The sequence below is a fragment of the Yarrowia lipolytica genome, chromosome 1C (genome assembly GCF_001761485.1).
Source record: "Yarrowia lipolytica chromosome 1C, complete sequence".
In the NCBI taxonomy this organism is placed as follows: Eukaryota; Fungi; Ascomycota; class Dipodascomycetes; order Dipodascales; genus Yarrowia; species Yarrowia lipolytica.
The window spans coordinates 1,490,213-1,509,757 of NC_090772.1; the positions used below are offsets into that span (position 1 = coordinate 1,490,213).

The window sequence follows — 19,545 nt, forward strand, 5'->3', positions numbered from 1 at the left end:
TCTCGACTTGCAGCGGAGGTAGAGATACGTCTGCCATCATCTCTTCTGAGGATTCAGCTACCATCATCTCTGATGAACAGTCTGCTACTTTGTCTGACTGTCTACCATTGGAGCAGCTTCTACCTCCTCTGAAACCTCCGAACTCACTGCCGAGATCTCCGCCACCATAATGGCCTCCACCTCTGGAACTTTGAAGAGTCCTGTCTACTGTGAGTCTGTCTCCAGAGTCTGTTTCCAGAGTCCGCCGCATCTACTGGAGCAGCAGCGACCATTGACCTCCATTGTAATCTCTTCTGTCTTGCTTTTTCATTGCAGGAAAGTCGTCTTCTTCTGCCTCCTACTGTAAGCACGGAACCTGTGGGATACTGTATGTGTTCTGTCAATTGCCAGAGATTTTTCCCTGTGAAACCGTGACTGCCGAAGCTGTTCATTGAGACCAAATCATTGAGACCAAATCACAGAGACCAAATCACAGAGACCAAATCACAGAGACCAAATCACAGAGACTCGAAATCACAATCACTGAGACCCGAAATCACCGAGACAGTTTCCAAACCCGTCAAGGAGAAAACTACCATGGCCATATGGAGACTCTTCTATTGTCGCGTCCGTCTTCACAGGTCTGACTACCCCGACTCACCACTACAGTCTCCGGAACCATTGTAGTGACTGGACCTACTGTCACCTCGACTTCTGTCAGACCCGCGTTCTCCAGACTGATCCTATTCCGTCCACTGTCTCCAAACCAACTCTGGGTCCAAGATGAATTTTGGAGTTCTCGCTCTTGCTTTCATGAGGGTATAAGAGATGGATGAGATCTAAAACCAGTTGTCTGGCAGTACGTACCGTACTTTGACAGCATGATTCTCAATTGCAAAGAGCCATGTCTCCGATTTGCTACGGTAAATGAGAGTCATACCCGCTGTAGACCAGACAGCAGGTCGGTTTGGACAGACAAGAGGGTCGGAAGCAGACAAGTCAGTCAAGGCGGTAGAGTCTTGGAGTCATCAGTGTACCCTTTTGACGTCTACTGTTGCTTAGTTTGCGACTTCTTCCGTATCCGAAGCCACACTTTGATCTCTTCTATCTCTTCTATCTCTTCTATCTCTTCTATCTCTTCTATCTCTTCTATCTCTTCTATCTCTTCTATCTCTTCTATCATCTACATACAGATCTACATCTACAGCACTTGTAATGTACCTCTTCCTCTACCTCTACTCACGGAACTCCTACCAAGTCCCGCCTCCAAAGCCGCACTGGACCGGTGCCGGCACCGTGACGCTCTTTGTTGCACCCACTACCCCACCTTTTGGTGTTTCTGCTGGCGTCTTTTTTGGCGTGTGTCTACAGTAGGGTGGCTGTTTAGTGTGTCCGAAAGATAACGCGGCAACATTCCATTGACCAAGGAGAAGAGAATATTATCAGATGACTCGAGTTGCTCGTCGGGTGAATTGTCGGGTTGAACATGGTCATTGCACATGATGGTTCGTCTGAGCTCAGTATCGAGATCTACACGGTAAGTACATACGATATTAGTACGATACTTGTATGATATTAGTACGATATTTGTACGATATTTGTACATTTGTACGATACTTGTACTGTCTACTCCATACTCCTACAATACGTGTAGACGATGGAACAACGACTTTGTCCGGCCGAATATCTGCCGCAATCACGTTTCGAATCCTCACTGCTCGCGCTAATTAGTGTCTTGGAAATGTGTACTCGAACTGGCGAGTCTTGCGGCAGGAGATGATCTTTGAGCGGATGTTGAGTATAGTATACAGTACAGTACAGTACAGTACAACCAGGATGTAGCGTACTTGCATCGACAGTGGGATTCTGTACTGTAGCTAACAGCGTTGTAGTGCAACTGCGGATTCGCCATACGTGGCATTGCGAGGCTCTTCGGAGTCGGAAGTTGTTTTGTAGGTCCTATGGTGGTATGTGGTATGGTGGTCTTATGGTGGTTCACGTTTGGCCCTAAGGTGGTTCACGTTTGGCTCCTTGCCGTTTCCATCCGGATAATAAATTTTGGACTTTTGGATATATATATTTTTGACTTTTCGGTCTTCTGGACTTATTTTCTTCCCTTCGCCCTTTTCCAGCCGCGTGAGGGGATCATCCCGAGATTGCACAATAGCCCAGTGCAGTAGCCACACGTGGGCGGAATGGCGCCCGTCAGGTGACCACAACGTCAAAGGACAATCCGCCCATGTCGCCCGAGCACCAGTCGCAAATGCCACCACTACACTGCTCCGGCGCTCTGGTTTTTCCGGAACAAATACAATATCTCGCAGCACCTTGGCACTAAAAAAAGAAGTAAAAAAGAAGAAAACATAAAAAAAGGAAGAATACATAAAAAAAGAAAGAAAACATAAAAAGAACGAAAACATAAAAAAAAAAGCCTGCAGAGAGGCAAAGCTTTCCGGAAAAACAACAAAACCGGAGAGCAAAAATGGACGCGAAACAGAGCGAGCGGCGGCCGGAAGAAGCGTGCTATCTAGCTGGGGGACTTGCGAGCACAAACGCGCCGCCCGCAACACAAAGACACTTGTCCTAACGGTTGCCGGAGGCATGTCACCATGTCATGTCACACGCCCCATTCAGTCCCACGCTGCTCCCCACCCAAAACCCAAATTGCTATCGCACATATTGGGGCATAATAGAGCATAATTTAGGCTAACCAGATCGGCGATAGGCAAGTTAAATAGATGGATATACATTTGGCATATTGGCCTTCATCCTTTCCAGACATAGCAGAGACAGTGAAGCAATACCGGCAACACAAGAGGTCCGGAACAGTCGACGCGCAAACAAACATACTCTGCCACTACACCTAGAGCCAAGTCTCGTCTCGTCTCACAAGTCGTTTCACCAATCAAATCCCCTTCGTCACCACCTCAACCCCATCCCATGCTCCTACCTCAGGAAATCTTTGAACAGATCGCCTCACATCTCACCTGGGCGGACCTCAGCCGACTGTCGCAGACATGCTGGGCGCTGCATGAACAAGCTGCCCCGCTACTGTGGAACACAATCGGACCAGGCCACTTTGCACAGACCCCGTCCACCGTGTGGGACTACCACGATCTCGTGGGCCAACATCCGACTGCCCGACCAACATACACCGTGTCCAAGACGGGTCTCAAGTTGCAACTGCATGGCAACTACGTGCGCAACATCCAAATCACGTCTTTCGAGAAGCCCATTCTCTTTCTGCTCGACCGACAGGCTATTCCTGGAGTCAACCAGATTGGGGTCCGGTTCTACGGAAAAAAGCCGTATTCCGATTTCAATGAGCGGTTTGAAGTCGGCATGAAAATCAAGGGGTGGCGAAACGACGTTCACGTGGACTTTATGCCTCGATTGTCCCGGTATCTGTTGGAAAACCCCTCCGTATCACTTCAACTGCGTACTAATGACCCCACAATTCTCTACGAGATTCTCAACCATAATGTGTGCTCGCAGGTGACACTTTTCGACTGCCAGCTCGTCCGAGGAACGGTCTTGTTCAAAAACCTCATCCGACCCTCGGTCCTCAAACCCATCTTCATCTGCCAGTTCTTGCAGAGAGCCACCAACCTACAAACCCTCCGTCTGGCCTACGATCCCTACGGAGTGCTTCTGGATGAACCTCCCCACCCCCCCTTTCCCCTGGGTCCCTCGGAGCAGGATCTGGCACTGGTATTTTCCGGCCTAACAAGCCTGCAGACCCTCATCTGTCCTCCCTCCATGTTCTCCACCCTCAGAGATGGAGCTTCGTACCCTCCCAATATGCGACGACTCATTGTAGAGGCCGCTGAAAACTTCAACGCAGCCGCCTACCTGCCTATCGTCAAGTCCATGCCTTCCTTGAGACGAGTCGATATGGTCTGGGGAAAGAACTCGGTCCAGGGCATGGCAACATTTGCGCAACTCTGGGAGGCATCTGGAGCCGGACGAATGATTGAGCTGTGGCAGTATTGTGAGGCCTAGCTGAGGCTAGCCTGAACCACTGCTACACATTACCCTACGGGGCCTGTATTATGAATGAATTATGACTTGATTTACGCCGTCAGAAGTACTTACTGAAGGTGAACTAGACAACCGCCTTCCGACCCGTGTTCGAAACCCATGTCTTCACGGACTACAGACCTTGACAAGACATGTAGAAATCTTTATATTCATACTACAGACAGGAAATCTTCATATTTCTACTACAAAAAGGTTGAAGACCATGTCCTCAAAAGCTCCAGTAACACCATCAAACCATGTTCCAAACCTCCAAGATACACCTAAACTGGCCCATTGAATTCTGCGACAGTGATTACATATATCTGCCATCTTCATTGACTCATAATACTTCTCCATGGCCCCCAAAAAGCCCTTTTTGAGCTTGGCTCACGTGATATTTTCGGCCCGTCATAACGGGCAAACACCCCATTGAACTCTGTAACGGATCAGTGAAGGGTCAATCCTCAAGATATCCCTAGGTACGAGCGGGAACCGCTCGTCCTACTCTACAGAACAGTACACCAATAGTACGAGCTCCGGAAGTCGTATAAACATAACTTCACTTACATACTTGTGAGTGGTGGCTATATATACAGGCATCTCAACCCTAACTCTGTAAAGCACGTCACTATCCACGTGACCTAGCCACGCGATACCAAGTATTCATCCATAATGACACACTCATGACGTCCTCCGGACGTCATCATCATCCAGTCACGTGCCAAGGCACATGACTAATCATAACACCTTATGACTAGCTTCTGAATCGTTACAAACTCAACGGTTGCGGCCATATCCTGGTGAAAATACGGCTTCCCGTCCGATCAGCCATAGTCAAGCACCAGAGAGCCTAGTTAGTATTGTAGTGGGAGACCATACGAGAATCCTGGGTGCTGCAATCTTTTTTTTTTTCCTTTTTACTCTGCTATCAAGGGGATATCTGCTTTTAATCTCAGTAAATATAGTTCATGCTCTAACTATAGTTACATCACAGCATCAGTAACTTTGTTAGCATTAATCCATCGTTTTAACGCACTAAAGTAATTCTACAAGACAGTTTGAACATAATGACATAATTAAAATACAACCGAATTCACCCCTCTCCTCCAATCCTCCTAACTAAACACATTATCTCCGCCTAATCTCTCTCCCTCCTCCATGTTGGAAAACCCGGTGAAATGCAAAGGCCGATGCAACTCGTGGTAAAAGGCCAGGGGAATGTCCAACTTGAGATCGTAGTCGTCATTCTCGTTCCACGCAGTGCCCATAAACGTGTGGTTCCACACATCCGTCTCAGGCACCACAAAGAAGCCACACAGCTTGTCAGTGAGCAGAAGCTGTCGCGGCGCTCCAAAGGCGGTGGAGTAGCCTGCAGGCTGGTCGCTCACCAAATCAGTGTTCTGAGCACCCCAGGCTAGACCTTCCTTGGTCAGAGCATAAGGAGAGATGCTGACCGATCCAGGAGCAAACGAAACAACCATACAGAGACTGCCCACGGGCCATCCGTACTCCTTGGACAGCTTGGCGGTTGTGGTGACGTCCACAGGCGACATTTGAGGAGACTCTAAAGCCTGAGTGTGGATCCATCCCAGAGGCTCCAGGCCCTCTAAAAGAGGAGTAACTGGAGGCTTGAGAGGCATCTCCACACCTCTGTACGAACCCAGCTGAGGAACCAGAACAATGGCATGAATCTCTTTGACCTGGTCATTGTCTGAAGGAGAAGTTCCGTACAGCAGGGCTCCTACCTGGGTTCGAACATCGGCGATCTGAATGAACTTCTGCAACACGTTCTTGGGGAACACATAAGTGTAACCCTGGTCGTCGGACTCAGAGTACTCCACAAACACTTTCTCAGCTCGAAGATGTAGGTTGGCGGTACTGAGAGCTCGAGACCGCCACTCAGTCTTGCTCTGAAACACCTGCTGCTCGTAGTTGGACGTGGTTACCACCACCATTTCGTCTCCATGCACGTTTTGAGACTTGGTCTTTAGTGCAGTCACCTGAGAGTCTGTCTTGTTCTCCTCAATGTCCTGCAGCTCCTGACGCTTTTGAGAAGGTGCTTTGATCTCCTGGCCCAGAATAATATCTCGAATCTCGTGCTGAGTCAGCGACTGGATGTTCACATTGTTCTTCTTGCCGTAGTCGTTGAGAATCATGTCTCGCAGCTGATTCTCCACGTGCACCCACTGATCTTCTGAGAAGGAAGGCCACATGTGATGGTCAAGAGTCACAACCGTGTGATCGGGACGCAGAATGATCTTTGTCTTCTCATGGTTGACATGCATACCTCGCAAAATGAGAACCAGACGAGCAAAGGCAGTGTAACTGGAAATTGACTTGAGCCAATCGTCAAAGAGATTGAAAATAACCATCTGCGACTCAGTTGCTTTGAGAATCAGATCTCCGAGCTTCTCCACCTGCAGAGCAGACTTGAACGGCAGCTGGAGCTCCGACGGCCGGATGACCGTGTTGGGGAACTCAAACAGCTGCTGCTTCAGCGGCTCAACAATACTCTTTCGAGTGACAATCACCTGTTTGGGCTGCTCTTCCTTTGGAAGAGATCGGATCAGAGCAGCCACCTCTTCGGCCGCCTTCCATTTGGCCAGCTGAGACAGACGCTTCTGACCGGCCCAAGTGGACGTGTGAACCACCTTGAGGAACAGCTGACCGGTCTTGGGGTTCAAAATGAACACAGCACCGTTAAGAGGCTTGTTGGTAAAGTTGCCCTCAAAAGTGGTATGAGCAGCGGCTCGGTAGACGTTCGAATCGTCCACGAAGAACTGCACCTCGTTGTTGAATAACTCCTGGTAGTTTTGCGAGTTGAGGAACGCTTCCTGCGGCTGCGACTGATACAGCTGCAGGCCCTTTCGGATTCGTTCTCGCAGCACAAACAATGCAGGGTTGGCCTGCATGATTTTGGACATGGCAGGACGCATGAGCTGTTTCAGACCGGGGAACCAGTTGCCATAGGCGTCGTACATGTTGTACGCAAGATCAATGCCAACCATGGCTCCAACAGGCGAGGGGTAGACAGACACTCCGTCGGTGGTGTACTCCAGAAACTTGGCTCGAGTGTACCGACTGATATCGTGCGAGTCGTAGTCTCCGTATCGAAGCTGCACGTCCAGCCAGAACTCGGACGTTTGAGCGAAATCCATGGAGTCGGACGAATCGTTCAACAATGAAGGCTTGCAAACGTTCCACTTGTAGGCCGACTTGAGCACAATATCAGCACACGAAGAGTTCATCTTGTACGACTTTCGAGGATGAATTTGTTCCTTTCGAGTCTCACTAATCTGCAGCGTCTCCAGCTCTCGATCAAGCACCTGACAGATATCAAGCACCACCGACTCGTGGATTTTCTGCCACAAATGGGCCCGGAAAATCTGAATCAGCGAAATCTTGAGCGTGGGGATTTTACCATGCAAAAAGATACCCGTGAGATCCAGCTGTACCAGGAAACCAACGTAGACATTGGCTCGGTTGATGGTAGGAGACCACCAGAGAGTGAAGCGTCGATTGGGAATCTGGTTGAGACCAGACCGCTGGGCGTTGGTCAGCTTCTTGAGCTTGAGTTGGTCCTCGAAGCCAGCGGCCTTCTCCCAGAAGAGACCTTCCCAGTTGTCGAAACCGGTACCCTTGAACAGAGTGTGTTCCAGAATCGTCTCAATGCCACCCAGTGCCTGGATGACGTCTGTTCTGTATGTATTCAGCGACCACAGCTTACCGTCATGACGCTGAGACGTCCACCAAAAGGGGTTGACTCTAGGGATGGAGAACTGTCGGAACTCCGTTCGCACACGGTGACCCTTATCGTAGGCCAGCGTATGTCTGTCCTTCTGGAACAATGTGTTGATTCGAGGCAGACCTCGGTCCCACGAGTCCTCTAGATCCTCCAGAGACAGACGCCGGTTCTCGGCCTTGGCCTCGGCTCGTTTGGACGCATACTCGGCCCACACACGCTGCGAGTCGGTGAACTCTGCCTCCCAGGTCGTCAAGTACCGGAAAATATTTGGAATGATCTTGTCTTCGCCGTGAACATGAGTCATACCAGCTCGGAAGTGGGTAATGCCGCCCTGATCAGACTGCTTGGACCACCGCAGATCACTGGCAGGGATCAGAATGTGAGAAGCAGAAAACATACCCAGACCACCAAGCTCCTTGGGGGTGTAGAACACGGCAGGGGGGAAACGAGTTGGCATTTTGGAGTTGAGGCCAATCTTGACACGAGTTTGAATCTTGGTCTCGCATTTGACCAGGGTGTCCAGAAGCTGCTCAGTGGCGACAGCCGCCTCTCGATAATACGTGAACAGCGAAATCAGAGCAGTGTTCCACTTGTTGGCAATCTTCGTGAAGGTGGTGGAACCAGACGACATGAGAATCTGTCGAATTCTGTTGTTGAACCGCGCAATATCGGCATCAGAGACGCGCAAGAAAGCATACGCAGTTCGCTCCTTGGTAGACTCGTTGGTGAGGTTCCAGACAGAGTCCTTGACGGGCACAGACGCCACAGTTCGACACTTGGGCAGGATTCGAACCTCAAAACCGCACATGGAAAACAGCAGATTGGGGTTTTCGCTGGAGTAGACAGAGACAAACGACTCAGACCACTCAATGGACGTCATGGCTCGAGGGAGTCGGTTCTGAATTTCCCAAAACGCGGCGCGTGCAAGATTCACGTCGGACCGCATGAGCCGCATTCGAGAGTCACGCGGCCAGCACTTCTTAGTAGGGAAGTTAACCACGTTTTCAAAGTTGGGGTCCGGGTGCTCAGTCAAGAACCGATGAACCAAATCCGAAGACTCGTCCTTAGTAAACCGGAAGAGGATGTGGATTCGGTCAATGTACCGAGAGTACGCTCTGATAGGATGGTCCGTCTCCACAGCGACGGAGGGGTATTGCATGAAGTAGTTGGGCCGTTTGGGATCACCAGCCATCTGAGACGCTCGAGTGAGACCCAGGATGAGCAAGTCAGCAACGAGACCATAGTACTGAACCACAAACGACGAGAACTGCAGACCTCGCAAAAGACCATAGTTGTTGGTGTGAGACATGTCTTTGTAAGTGAGCCGGACGTTGTTCTTGGCAATGATGTACTTGGCCAAGTTCTCGTCCATGATCAACCGGAGCAGATACTGCAAAAAAGTAAAGTCAATCTTCTCCCAGATCTTGCTCAGAGAAGTCTCCAGCATGACAGTCGATTCTCCAGCGTCAGTCTTCCAAATGTTGTCCAGATTGTTGATGCCCTGGCACCACTTGTACACGAGCAAGGGAGGCACTTCCGAATCACTAGGCTTGATCCAGTTGGGGAAGAGGCCATTCTTGTCACCCTCATACCACAGATACTGGTCCAGATATGCGTCAGCAATCTTCTCGGTGGGGTCAATGTCGTACACGGGAGTCACGTGAGAGTAGTGATCCATCATCTCCAATCCCACGTCCTTGAAACCCTCGTTACGCACAAAGTTCTCCTTCACCTGTCGCAGAGTCTCATGAGGATTGTCATAGGCCTGTTCTATGTACGCCATTTCGTCTCGCTGGCTCTGGTTGAGACGTCCCTTGGAGTTGAAGCCCTCCTTCATACCCTCCAGCGCCAACACCAGCAGCTTGGTGTCGTGCTTGTAACTGGCAGGAGGCATGGAGATGGTGGAAAAGTTTCGTGACTCTAGCCAGTTCACCATCATCTGCTGGATGGCCCGTGCGTCATTACCGTCCCAGTATGGGCCGTCTCGCAGGAAGTTTTGTTGTCTCTCCTGCTCGGACTTGAGCCACAGACGAGTCAGACGGCCGAGATTCTTCTTGGCAAGCGTCTTGTCCACAGTGGCGCCTCGGTTGATTCGCTCTCGGTTGTAGTGAGCAGCAGCCATCCAGCCCTCAGCCTTGGCTTTGACGTAACGTAAGATAATGTTCTCGATGGGGGCAGGCATACCAGGCACCTTCCACGGCACGTTGGCCTTCCAGCACCGCCAGGCCTCAGATAGATGCTGCAGAACAGTCTTGGTCTTGGCCTCCTTGATACCCTCAGGAATCATGTCCAGAATATCCTTGAGAACCGACGCTCGAAGCTCGAGATCGTAGGAAGATTCGACTCGCTGCTTGGTGATAGTCTTGGCAACGCCCTTGGAGTGACGACCCTCAAACTGACGCGCCAGAAGGTTTCCCAGCCACCGCTCAAGAAGGGGGATGATTCCACGGAGGAAAAATAGCCACACCCGCCAGGCAGGCTGCCAGAAACCACAGCCAGGACCCTTACCGATAACGACGTTGAACCTGTAGTAAACCACGTGCTTCAGATCCTTACAAGTTCGAATCTGGTGCATCACCTTGTACTTGTATCGATAAATACCGGTGAGCTGGCCCAGGTGGTTCAGGGTGTAGTAAATACCATCGGCCAGCTGGAAGGCGTCGACATTACCGAGTCGGAATTGAACCTGAGCGTCCACAAGGATTTTAACCACTCGCAGAATCTCACGCATGAGGTGGAAGGCATTTCCAAACCGAGACTTCTTTCGCTCCTTGGTAGTAAGTGTCTTTGTAGGCTTCAAATTGAAGTTGTAGTCCAAATGCAGGTATGTGAGACCCTTTCTGTGAATCAACAGGTTAAGCATGTTGAAACCCTGTCGACAAAGCTGTAAACCAGCTTCCACCCAGTCAATTTCCGTCTGCTGGAAAAACTTTGTGTTTCTCAACGACTTCAGCAATCCACGCTTCTTTTGAGTGACTGTAGACTGAGAGGTCAGAGACGTCAACACGTACGACTTCAGTAGCTTCTGGTAGGAAACTCGCACCTTGATGGGGTAGCCCTTGGGAGGATGCTGCAGGTACCAATCCTTGATAAGAGCCACGTCCTGAGCACGCACAGTAGGACCGGAACGTCGATCGAAGGGACTGGGAGCATGGTAGAGAGCCAGAGCTGATGAAAGCTGCTCGTTGACAAGAGGAACAGACTCCAGGGGAGGTGCGAGAGGTCCAAGATCTTCGGAGAGATCAACGTCCACATTATTATCGATCTTCGACCTCGTGATCGGAGCCAACTTGGGATCAAAGTAGTAAGGAGGCAGATCAGGATCCTCAGATTTGACAACAACTTCCTGAGGGTACGAGTACGTCACCAGTTCCACCTTTCGAGGCATGGAGTTGTACACATGGGGGAATGCCACCTTGTGTTCTGTGGTGATCATGTTTCGCACAATGATTCTGTCGATGGCATTGAACTCACCAAAGTCCTCATTGTCGGGATCCAGGTCTTTGTAGAGAGGCTCAAACTTTGGACCTCCCGGAATTGCCATATTCAGAGCCTTGGCGGTGTAAAAGGCTTTTTTGTCAAACAGGTAAAAGTAGTTGGGGTCGGTAACATCGGGAAGAAGAGGAGTGGCAAGTCGATAGAGAGTGGTCAGCTGCTCAACACTCAGTCTGTACGACCGGTAGGAGGGCCCGTTGACCTTGAGTCCGTCCTCGAACAGCGGTCTGTGCTCGTAGAACCAATCCACCACTGCTGAGTCATCCACGGGACTCAGGTCCATCAAAATGCCCTCTGGGGGCTCAACATCCTGAATGTTTTCTGCCCAAGAAATCGGAGGCTCTTCGTCGTCAAAAGGAGGGAATCGCATTCGTTTGAAGTGTCGTCGGTCTCGTTTTTCTCGTCGCATCATCACCCACATGGTTGCCCATTGGGCTGTGTACACCTGAGGCACGACTCGGGGGATCTCGTTCACGAAAGTGATGGCACCAGAAATGTGGTACAGCACCTTCACCTCTCGAACGGCCTCCCAGGGCTGGGGCATATTCTCCAGCAGCTTGATCACACCGTGGGGCATGAACTTGAGAGCTCCGAGGTAAGCTCGTTTGTCGGACGCAAACTTGCGCGAGCTCATATCTCCATGGTCCTTGATGAGTTTTCGCAGGTGCTCCGGAGGCATATCTGCCTTGGACGAGTGCACAAACGTCGACTTGCCGGACTTGTCGGCAAACTTGCGCTTCTGCAGCTTGAGCCATCGCTTCTTTCGGGCTTGTAAGAGAGACGATCGTGAGTCCTCAGCAGGTGGAGGAGGTGCACCTGGAGGAGCTCCCGGAGGAGGTGGAGCTCCGGGAGGGGGTGGAGCTCCGGGAGGAGGTGGTGCTCCCGTGGGGAAGCCTGGTGGCGCCCCTGGTGGTCTGAGACCTGGAGGGGGTGGTAGTCCAGGTGGCACTGTGTTAGTAAACGAAAGCAAGGGTAGGAGGTCTGAACGGACCCCATAAGCGAATCAAACCGATGGTGTGACAACTAATGACGTGGCAATTTGATGAGTGGCAAACACAACCACGTAGTAAATACGCTGATGGTCTGGTGCCCATGTCGTCAAGAGTCTCTTCATGGTATGTGACATGACATGATCTGAACCAGAAACAGCTCAGTATCGAATATCCCCATCGATGACGTGGCACGTTCACGCATCTCGGCTGGTTATATCGCATGACACAACCACCGTCGCACTCTCGGTATCCACATCCAGCCCATGTCCATATCATGTAGGTCGGTGTTGATGTCATTGCTGAGGTGTCTCCATTGGCGCCGTGTGGTGGCCGGGCGGTTCTTCTGCCACCAAACAATGTGCCACTTCCATCTGCGCCACTTTTGCGCGCTCGTACTCACTCTTGTATCAACCTCTAGAGCTGATCAGGCGATGTGAATGTGTAGATTGGAAATGATTTTTGAGTTTGGAAAAAAGGTGTTTTGAATTTGCTGCAGGCTAAGCGGATATTGGGATGATTTAATCTGGGAATAAAAGACAAAAAACTTGGAATAAAAGATAAAAAACTGGGAATGTTGAAAATATTCAGATTTATTTGATTAAAACAGGTGGAGATGAAGAAGAGTCTTTGAAACTGTTTGGGGGACTTTCAGAGTCCCTTCGAGGGTGAAGAAATGAAACATTTCCACAATGACCAGCAGTTTTCTTGGGGTTGCTAAAGCGGTTGGATATAGACACACACGGACTGGTACTCCAGTGATATTGCCGACTTCAAGAACTTGTACGACATTGGAGACTTGCTAAATCGTCACACAACTGCCAATACTTCACTTGTACAGCACTTGTACCCGTGCCAGCCTGCTCTAAATATATGCAATAATCTATCACTGACCCCTAAGAGACTCCTTGAGATAGCGAGGCCCACTTTTTCTTCTCAACTCCTTGCCCCAGATGATCATGGGAACTGTGAGAATCAACGGAACGAGCGAGAAACAGCCGGCCATAATGTACACGTTCTGAAGACCCATCCTTTCCTCCCATGGACCCAAACAGAAGATGATGACCATGGCCAGTCCGTTTCTGACCACAATCACGCCAATGAAGGCGTCAGCAACAATCTTGTCGTAGCAGTCGAGCAGGTAGGTCACGACTATGGCTCCTGATGATCCGAATCCGAACATAATGATGGCAAAGCCGATTGTGGGGACCATCCAATGCACTCGGTTGGCCAGAGATGTGCCAAACAGAAAAACGCCCACTGTGAGCGAAAAGTTGGCAAATACGAGACTGTAGAGTCGAAACTCCGGCTCGTATATGCCTTTGTTTCTGTTGGACAGCCATATGATGGTCTTGTCGTTGAACCAGCCTCCAAAGACAGATCCGAAGATCATGCCGACGAAGGGGGCAATGTTGACGTTGCCAATAGCTGCGGAGGAGAAATTGTATGGTGGCAGCGCGAAAGAATTGGCACTAGTGGTAGCAGCCATGGACAGCCACGTGAGCATGAAGCCGTACTGAATGGCAGAAAATGCAACAATGGGATATGAGATCAGCGTGACAAACGGAATGATCATCTTTCGTCCAAACTCCTTGCATCTTGCAGGAGTATAAGTCACCAGAGCCAGACGCTTGGACAGTGGGTTCATCTGCAGCTCCACGTCGTTGTCCAGTTTCGGCTCTTGAGGAAGATACTTTGTAGCAGCGCCGCAGTTTTCCTCAGAGGAGTCCTCCTCAGAAGAGTCCTCCTCGGTGATGAACGTCTGTTCAGGATTAGTCAAGTACTTGGTCTCCTCAAACAAGAATACTGTCATGAGAAACTGCCCGCCCGCAATTATAGCCACAATGATATAGACCCATCTCCATCCGAGGTTGACGGTGATGTATCCCGCGGGCACCAGAATCAGAAAGTTGCCCACGTCCACCACAAACATGTAGATGCCGTTGAAGGTGCCTCGCTGGTGCACAAAGTACAGATCGGCGACTGTCATCTGGATGATGGTTTCGGTGATGCTAACGGCCAGACCCTGGATCAGAAACGAGCTGTAAACCTCGCCAATGGAGTGCATTCTGGACTGCCAGGCAGCACATGCCACGACGAGGGCCGAGGCAACAATGTAGACGGGCCGTTTTCCAAACTTGTGGGCAAACGGGATCAGAAGTGGGCATCCTAGCCCCAATCCTGCCACCGAGAAGGCGTATGTGTTGTTGAGCTGGTCCAGGGTCCATCCAAACTCCTCGATCCAAGGGCCCCAGAAGACTGACGACACACATGCGGAGGTGAAGGCTATGAGGGTAAAGAAGCACACCAGAACGAAGTTGAAGTGTTTGCGCCACGGCGGCCAGTTGAGCGGCTCATTCGGATCCGACGACGGGTGCGGTTGCAGCACGATAGTTTCGGCTTCGCTCTCAAGCAGCACCGTTCCAGGCGGTTCTCCATAGATTGCCATGGTGTGATGGTTGAGGAGCGGACGACGGCGTGAACCGGCATCATCACATCTCCTCTGGTACTCCTCATATATACCGTCTCCACCTTGAAGGATGCGACTCTGTTTCCGGCATAAGGTGTCCACTAGCCGTTAGCTTAGCGTGAAACTTACAATCACACCATGTCCAATACAGACCTTGGTGTGTAGCCGTGAGATTAGGGCGATCAAGTGTGCAGCTATAGGAGATGAGCTATGATATTCAAAGTGGAGGATACACTGATTGTACAATGTACTGTACTTGAATAATGTACATTCTTCACGTGAAACATGGCATTAATTTACCATACAATTAGACCGCCATCACGAGCATCGACGAACATCGTGTACAAGTATCTACGTCGCTGTGCTACACTTGGGACAGACACGGTGAAAAACGCTGAAAATTTCTCCATTGCAAAATCTTCGGCGCAAAAGTTCCCCAACAAACGAACACACTGCAGTTGGACTCCCGGTGCATTACCACTGCCGGGCGGGTGGGCAGACACAAGCTGGAGGCACAAGAAGCAATCAGGAACCCCGTATTCGCTTAAGAACAACTCTGCATATCCGCACTACTGCAGATAAAAATCCACTTTACGCCTGAAATTATGCTCTTTCAGAAATTTTCGTCTCCAGCAGACTCGACAACGAAAAAAAAGGCGAAAAAAGGCTGAAAAGGCGAAAAGGCGGAAAAGGCGGAAAGGCGGAAAGGCGGAAAAGGCGGAAAGGCGGAAGAGGCGGGAAAAAATTGCAGCTGTCAGAAATAGATCCAATCAGTGATTTCACCTGTCATAATAAAAGGCGCGCCCACATCTGAAGGTGCATCATGCAGCTGCAAGATGGTACAATAGTGCAAATCACCAAAAAAAAAAAAAAACGAAAAAAAAAAAAAGAAGACATCCCCAATAAACGTCCAAATCGACATTCGTTTCAAACGACAAACAGTGCAATATTAGAATGGAAAATCAGCTATTTAAACGAAATGTTTAATCTAGTCAACTTTTCATCCCACAGGTAAACCGATACGGGCCTTGCAGTAGTAGACAATGAAATACGAACATGGCCCATCTTTTTTTTATTAAACCTAGCCCACTTGAAATGGCCGTTATCGCACTGGTGATTTTATCGCTTGGTGGTAACCCTCTCAATCATGTGCTTCGTTTAAACGCTCGTTCATGATTTCACGCTGCCTCCCGCTCCTGAATAGTCTTGACTATCGCTCTGGCCTCCTCCAAATCCTGTGGACTTCCATGAGTGTACTCCATGGCGTACCGTAACGCGCTAGAGAAGTTTCCCTGATCGAACTCGTATCGAGCCAGCCAGATTCGCGCCTTTGCAGTCTCGTCAGTCACTCCTTCAGCCAACTCCGTGCCCAGACACGCCTCCATGTACTTGGAAGCCATGCGCTGATCGCCAGTCTTTTCGTAAAGAGCAGCGATACGATAGAATACGGTGGGATCATTGTCCTGAACCGCCAGGGACCGCTTGTAGCCCTTGATAGCCTCATCGTATCGTTTGAGCTTCTCAAAACAGTTACTCAGAGCCTGCCACATTCGAGGATCCATAGGCTTGAGAGCTGTGGCTCGCTGGTAGTAGTACAGCGAGTAATAATGCATATCCAGCACCTCATAGGCCTGTCCCAGACCATACCATGCACGGTAATCGTTCTGATTCGTGTCCACAGCCCGTCTGTACGACTCGATAGCCGCATGTGAGTTTTTGAGCTCCACAAACTCATGGCCCATCAGAGTCCACGCAGAGAGACAGTTTCGGTTGAGCGTCAATGCCCGTCGGTAGTAGGTGATTGCCTTTTCGTGGTCGGTTCGCAGCGAGTAGTAGTTGGCGATGATGCAGCATGTTTCTGGTCTGAACTTGTCAGTACAGGATGCTAACTGGGCCAAAAACGACAGCTTCGACCGCTTCTCCATTACGTACAGAATGTTAGAGTACGCATCCATGTCGTCGAGTCGGTGGGGGTCCAGGTTGATGACATGGTCGAAAATCTGTTCGGCTTCTGCGTATCCAAGGTTGTGGTAATTGAGCAGCGCCTTTTGGATCGTCAGGTAGTGGAATTGCGGGAAGATGGTTTCCAGCTCCTCAATGAAATTTTGGACAAGATCAAGCGGCTGACAGAAAACCTGGTGACACACGACAATGAACATCTTTGTGGTGACCAGCTGTTTGGGCAGTCGTTTGACAATGCTGTCTAGTCCGTCGATATGCGACATGCAAGTGAGAATCTCCATCCAGCAGCTCCAGTTGTATGGTTGGATCACCAGGGACCGAACCAGCACCTCGATCGCCTCTTTGTAGTTATTTTGCTTCGACATGACCACTCCGTAAAGGTACAGAAGGTAGGGGTCCTGTGGGAATCGAGCCAGCAGCTTTGTGCACTCCTGGATGATGCTGACGAGCTGGTTGTTGGTAGTCACGCCGTCAGTGCTGGCCAGCACGCCCTGTCCCTCCTCTTCACGTCGTTTTTCGCCGGCCATGTACTGGGCGTACAGACGCAGAAAGTTGGGGATGCTTCCCTTGCAGTCCTTGAGGTGGTAGGCACACCGGTCGTATTCCTTGGTGTCAAAGTACATTTTTCCTAGCAGATACTTGTCTGTCTCGGTGCCTAGCTGGCTGTAGAAGTCCATACGGGCCTGTGCCAGAGAGTCTGGGTTCTGTGGATCAAGCTGCAGCCCGTCCAATGCTTCTATGCACCATTTGGCCGATTGGTACAGACACAGATCGGAGAAGAGCACGGACGCGTTGCGCAGATTGGTGGCCAGCGACAGATTCGAGCTGGGTGTCATTTGGCGCGTGGTAGCGGAAGTTGTCGCGTTTTGGTGGTGATGTTGTGAGGTGGTTTGGAAGGTAAGTTTGGGGGTGCATGTGAGGAGTACGAGTGGACATGTGAGGAATGGAAGAGGAGGGGTTCAGCGAGTGTTGTAGGCCCTGCAGAGGAGTATTAAGTAGTCTGGGTAGTATTTTGTTGCCTGAATTGGGGCTTGTCTAATTTTTGCGTCCATATAACAAGTATTGGCAGATCTACAGTCAGGTCTTCAAGTCAACTATTTACTTAAGTAAAAACCACAAGTAGTTGTACCTGTACTTGTAATTGGTAAGATTTTTTGGAAAACCCAATAATGGTGTAATTGGTTAGATATTAGTCAGGTAAAACATTACTAAGGGCCCACTTGCTTAATCAGCAACATTCAACAAATTCAACTATTTTTCACTTCAATTAAATGGTAATTTACTGAGATTAATGGTTCATATTAATCTGCTTAATAACATCAGCCCACTCAATGCATCATTATGCATCTTGCAACACCATTTGAAGCTGCTCAGATCGGCTAAAGAAACGACAGGGAGGAGTTCAAAGCAATAAACACGGACCTGTCCAGACTCAGAAACGACTCAGACAGTCAGAAACGACACCGACACTGACCCGGACACCGACACCGACACATACAGCCAGACACCGACATAGCACAGCCACTCAACCGCTTTTACTCCAAAATGCTAGCATTGTCCTTGCAAGAGACGGTAACGGCTCTACTGCTCCTTTTTCTCACAACATACATCATCTACAGCTTGATTCCGTCAGCGCGCGATGCTCATCCTTTGGTTGTTCTTCAGCAGTCCAATCTCGGCTCAATTCGTCAACCGGGGGAATCGGGGGTGTATAGATCGCATTTCTGTCCCCATGGACTTCCTCTGTTGAGAGGCCTTCAAATTCAGGCCGATAACTACAGACTGCGCAACGGAAACATGGGCGATCTGCTGGAATTGGCCTCCGATACCGTGAGCTACCAAAACGTGCGTAAGCTGGGCTCGTTCCTCAAGCCCAACGTGACCATCATCTGGGATAAAAACAGACCCGAATTCGTGGAGATTCTGTTTGCTTGTGCTCTCTACAACCTCTCTGTGGTGGTCATCAGCGATGAGTACACTGGAGAGGCCCTTAAGGAGGCAATAAAGGTATCCAACCCTGGCATCTTGGTCAAAAATGGCGAGTTTGGAGTCCTTCTCAACGATACCAGTTACGAGACAGTCAAGAACACTTACTCCGAGGAGGAGTTTCCTGCACTGGACGAATCATACGGATTCCTGGGCTTCCCTGTGTCAGACATTCACAGAAAGATAGCCATCAAGTATTACAATCACGCCAATATCGTCGCAGCAATTGTCGGACAACTGAAGGGATTCCCAGCAACCCATGAAGTGACACAAAAAGATACAGTCTACTTTGCAGACGCATCTATTGGAAAACCATTCCCTCTCGTCCTGTACCTGGCAACTCTGGCTATCGGGGCAGGTGTGGTTACCGAGTTGGATCAGGCTACAATTGTTGTCACTACTCAGGACAGAGTGTCGCGACTCCTGAGCACAAAGCTGTCTTTATGGCAACGGTTCAAGCTTTCTCGTGCAGAATCTTCTCTTGCAAATGGATGTCTGAACAGAAGCGGTGTTTTGACTGAGTATTCCAAATGCAGAATGCTGTTCTTTGCTGCCCAGGAGCCTGCTCTGACTTCTGTGCAGGTAGGCAAGATTCGGGCCCTGACAGGATCTCACATAGTCTACTCTCTCATGTCGCGTGAGTGTCTCTCTCCCGTTGCTCAGACCAACATCTACGACTACCGACTGATCAATGGGGTTGTTTTTGGACCCCCTCCCCCCTGCTTGGAAGGCAAGGTGCAAAGTGAGAGCGACGACAAGGTGACCAAGGGACAATTGGTTATTCAGAGTCCGGCTGCCGACAAAGGTTGGCTTGAGACCGAGTATTTTGGTGAATGGGGAGCTGATGGCGCTTGGAGGTTGAAGTCGTATAGTACATAGTAAGTACATTAACCATTACT

At 50.0% G+C, this 19,545-nt stretch overlaps 6 protein-coding genes and 1 non-coding gene across 7 annotated transcripts; 4 read left to right on the forward strand and 3 right to left on the reverse strand.

Moving 5' to 3' along the window:
- Positions 1-860: 860 nt before the first annotated feature.
- YALI1_C14910g (uncharacterized protein) lies at positions 861-1,382 on the forward strand (the record flags this gene model as incomplete). Its single annotated transcript, XM_068282290.1, has 1 exon — positions 861-1,382. The coding sequence occupies one exon, from the start codon at positions 861-863 to the stop codon at positions 1,380-1,382; it is 522 nt and encodes a 173-aa protein (XP_068138391.1).
- Positions 1,383-2,919: 1,537 nt separating this feature from the next.
- Positions 2,920-3,981, forward strand: YALI1_C14931g (uncharacterized protein; the record flags this gene model as incomplete). Its single annotated transcript, XM_501686.3, has 1 exon — positions 2,920-3,981. One exon carries the CDS (start codon positions 2,920-2,922, stop codon positions 3,979-3,981), a length of 1,062 nt encoding a protein of 353 aa, XP_501686.3.
- An 800-nt stretch (positions 3,982-4,781) lies between these two features.
- Positions 4,782-4,900, forward strand: YALI1_C14949r. Its single transcript, XR_002432100.3, has one exon. It is a non-coding gene; the product is annotated as a 5S ribosomal RNA (ribosomal RNA).
- Positions 4,901-5,114: 214 nt separating this feature from the next.
- On the reverse strand, positions 5,115-11,918 carry YALI1_C15021g (uncharacterized protein; the record flags this gene model as incomplete). The annotated part of the gene is made up of 1 exon (XM_068282291.1): positions 5,115-11,918. The coding sequence occupies one exon, from the start codon at positions 11,916-11,918 to the stop codon at positions 5,115-5,117; it is 6,804 nt and encodes a 2,267-aa protein (XP_068138392.1).
- Positions 11,919-13,114: 1,196 nt separating this feature from the next.
- On the reverse strand, positions 13,115-14,677 carry YALI1_C15048g (uncharacterized protein; the record flags this gene model as incomplete). The annotated part of the gene is made up of 1 exon (XM_501688.3): positions 13,115-14,677. One exon carries the CDS (start codon positions 14,675-14,677, stop codon positions 13,115-13,117), a length of 1,563 nt encoding a protein of 520 aa, XP_501688.3.
- A 1,199-nt stretch (positions 14,678-15,876) lies between these two features.
- YALI1_C15077g (uncharacterized protein) lies at positions 15,877-17,496 on the reverse strand (the record flags this gene model as incomplete). The annotated part of the gene is made up of 1 exon (XM_501689.3): positions 15,877-17,496. One exon carries the CDS (start codon positions 17,494-17,496, stop codon positions 15,877-15,879), a length of 1,620 nt encoding a protein of 539 aa, XP_501689.1.
- Positions 17,497-18,205: 709 nt separating this feature from the next.
- Positions 18,206-19,525, forward strand: YALI1_C15084g (uncharacterized protein; the record flags this gene model as incomplete). Its single annotated transcript, XM_501690.3, has 1 exon — positions 18,206-19,525. One exon carries the CDS (start codon positions 18,206-18,208, stop codon positions 19,523-19,525), a length of 1,320 nt encoding a protein of 439 aa, XP_501690.3.
- Between the last annotated feature and the right edge of the window lie 20 nt (positions 19,526-19,545).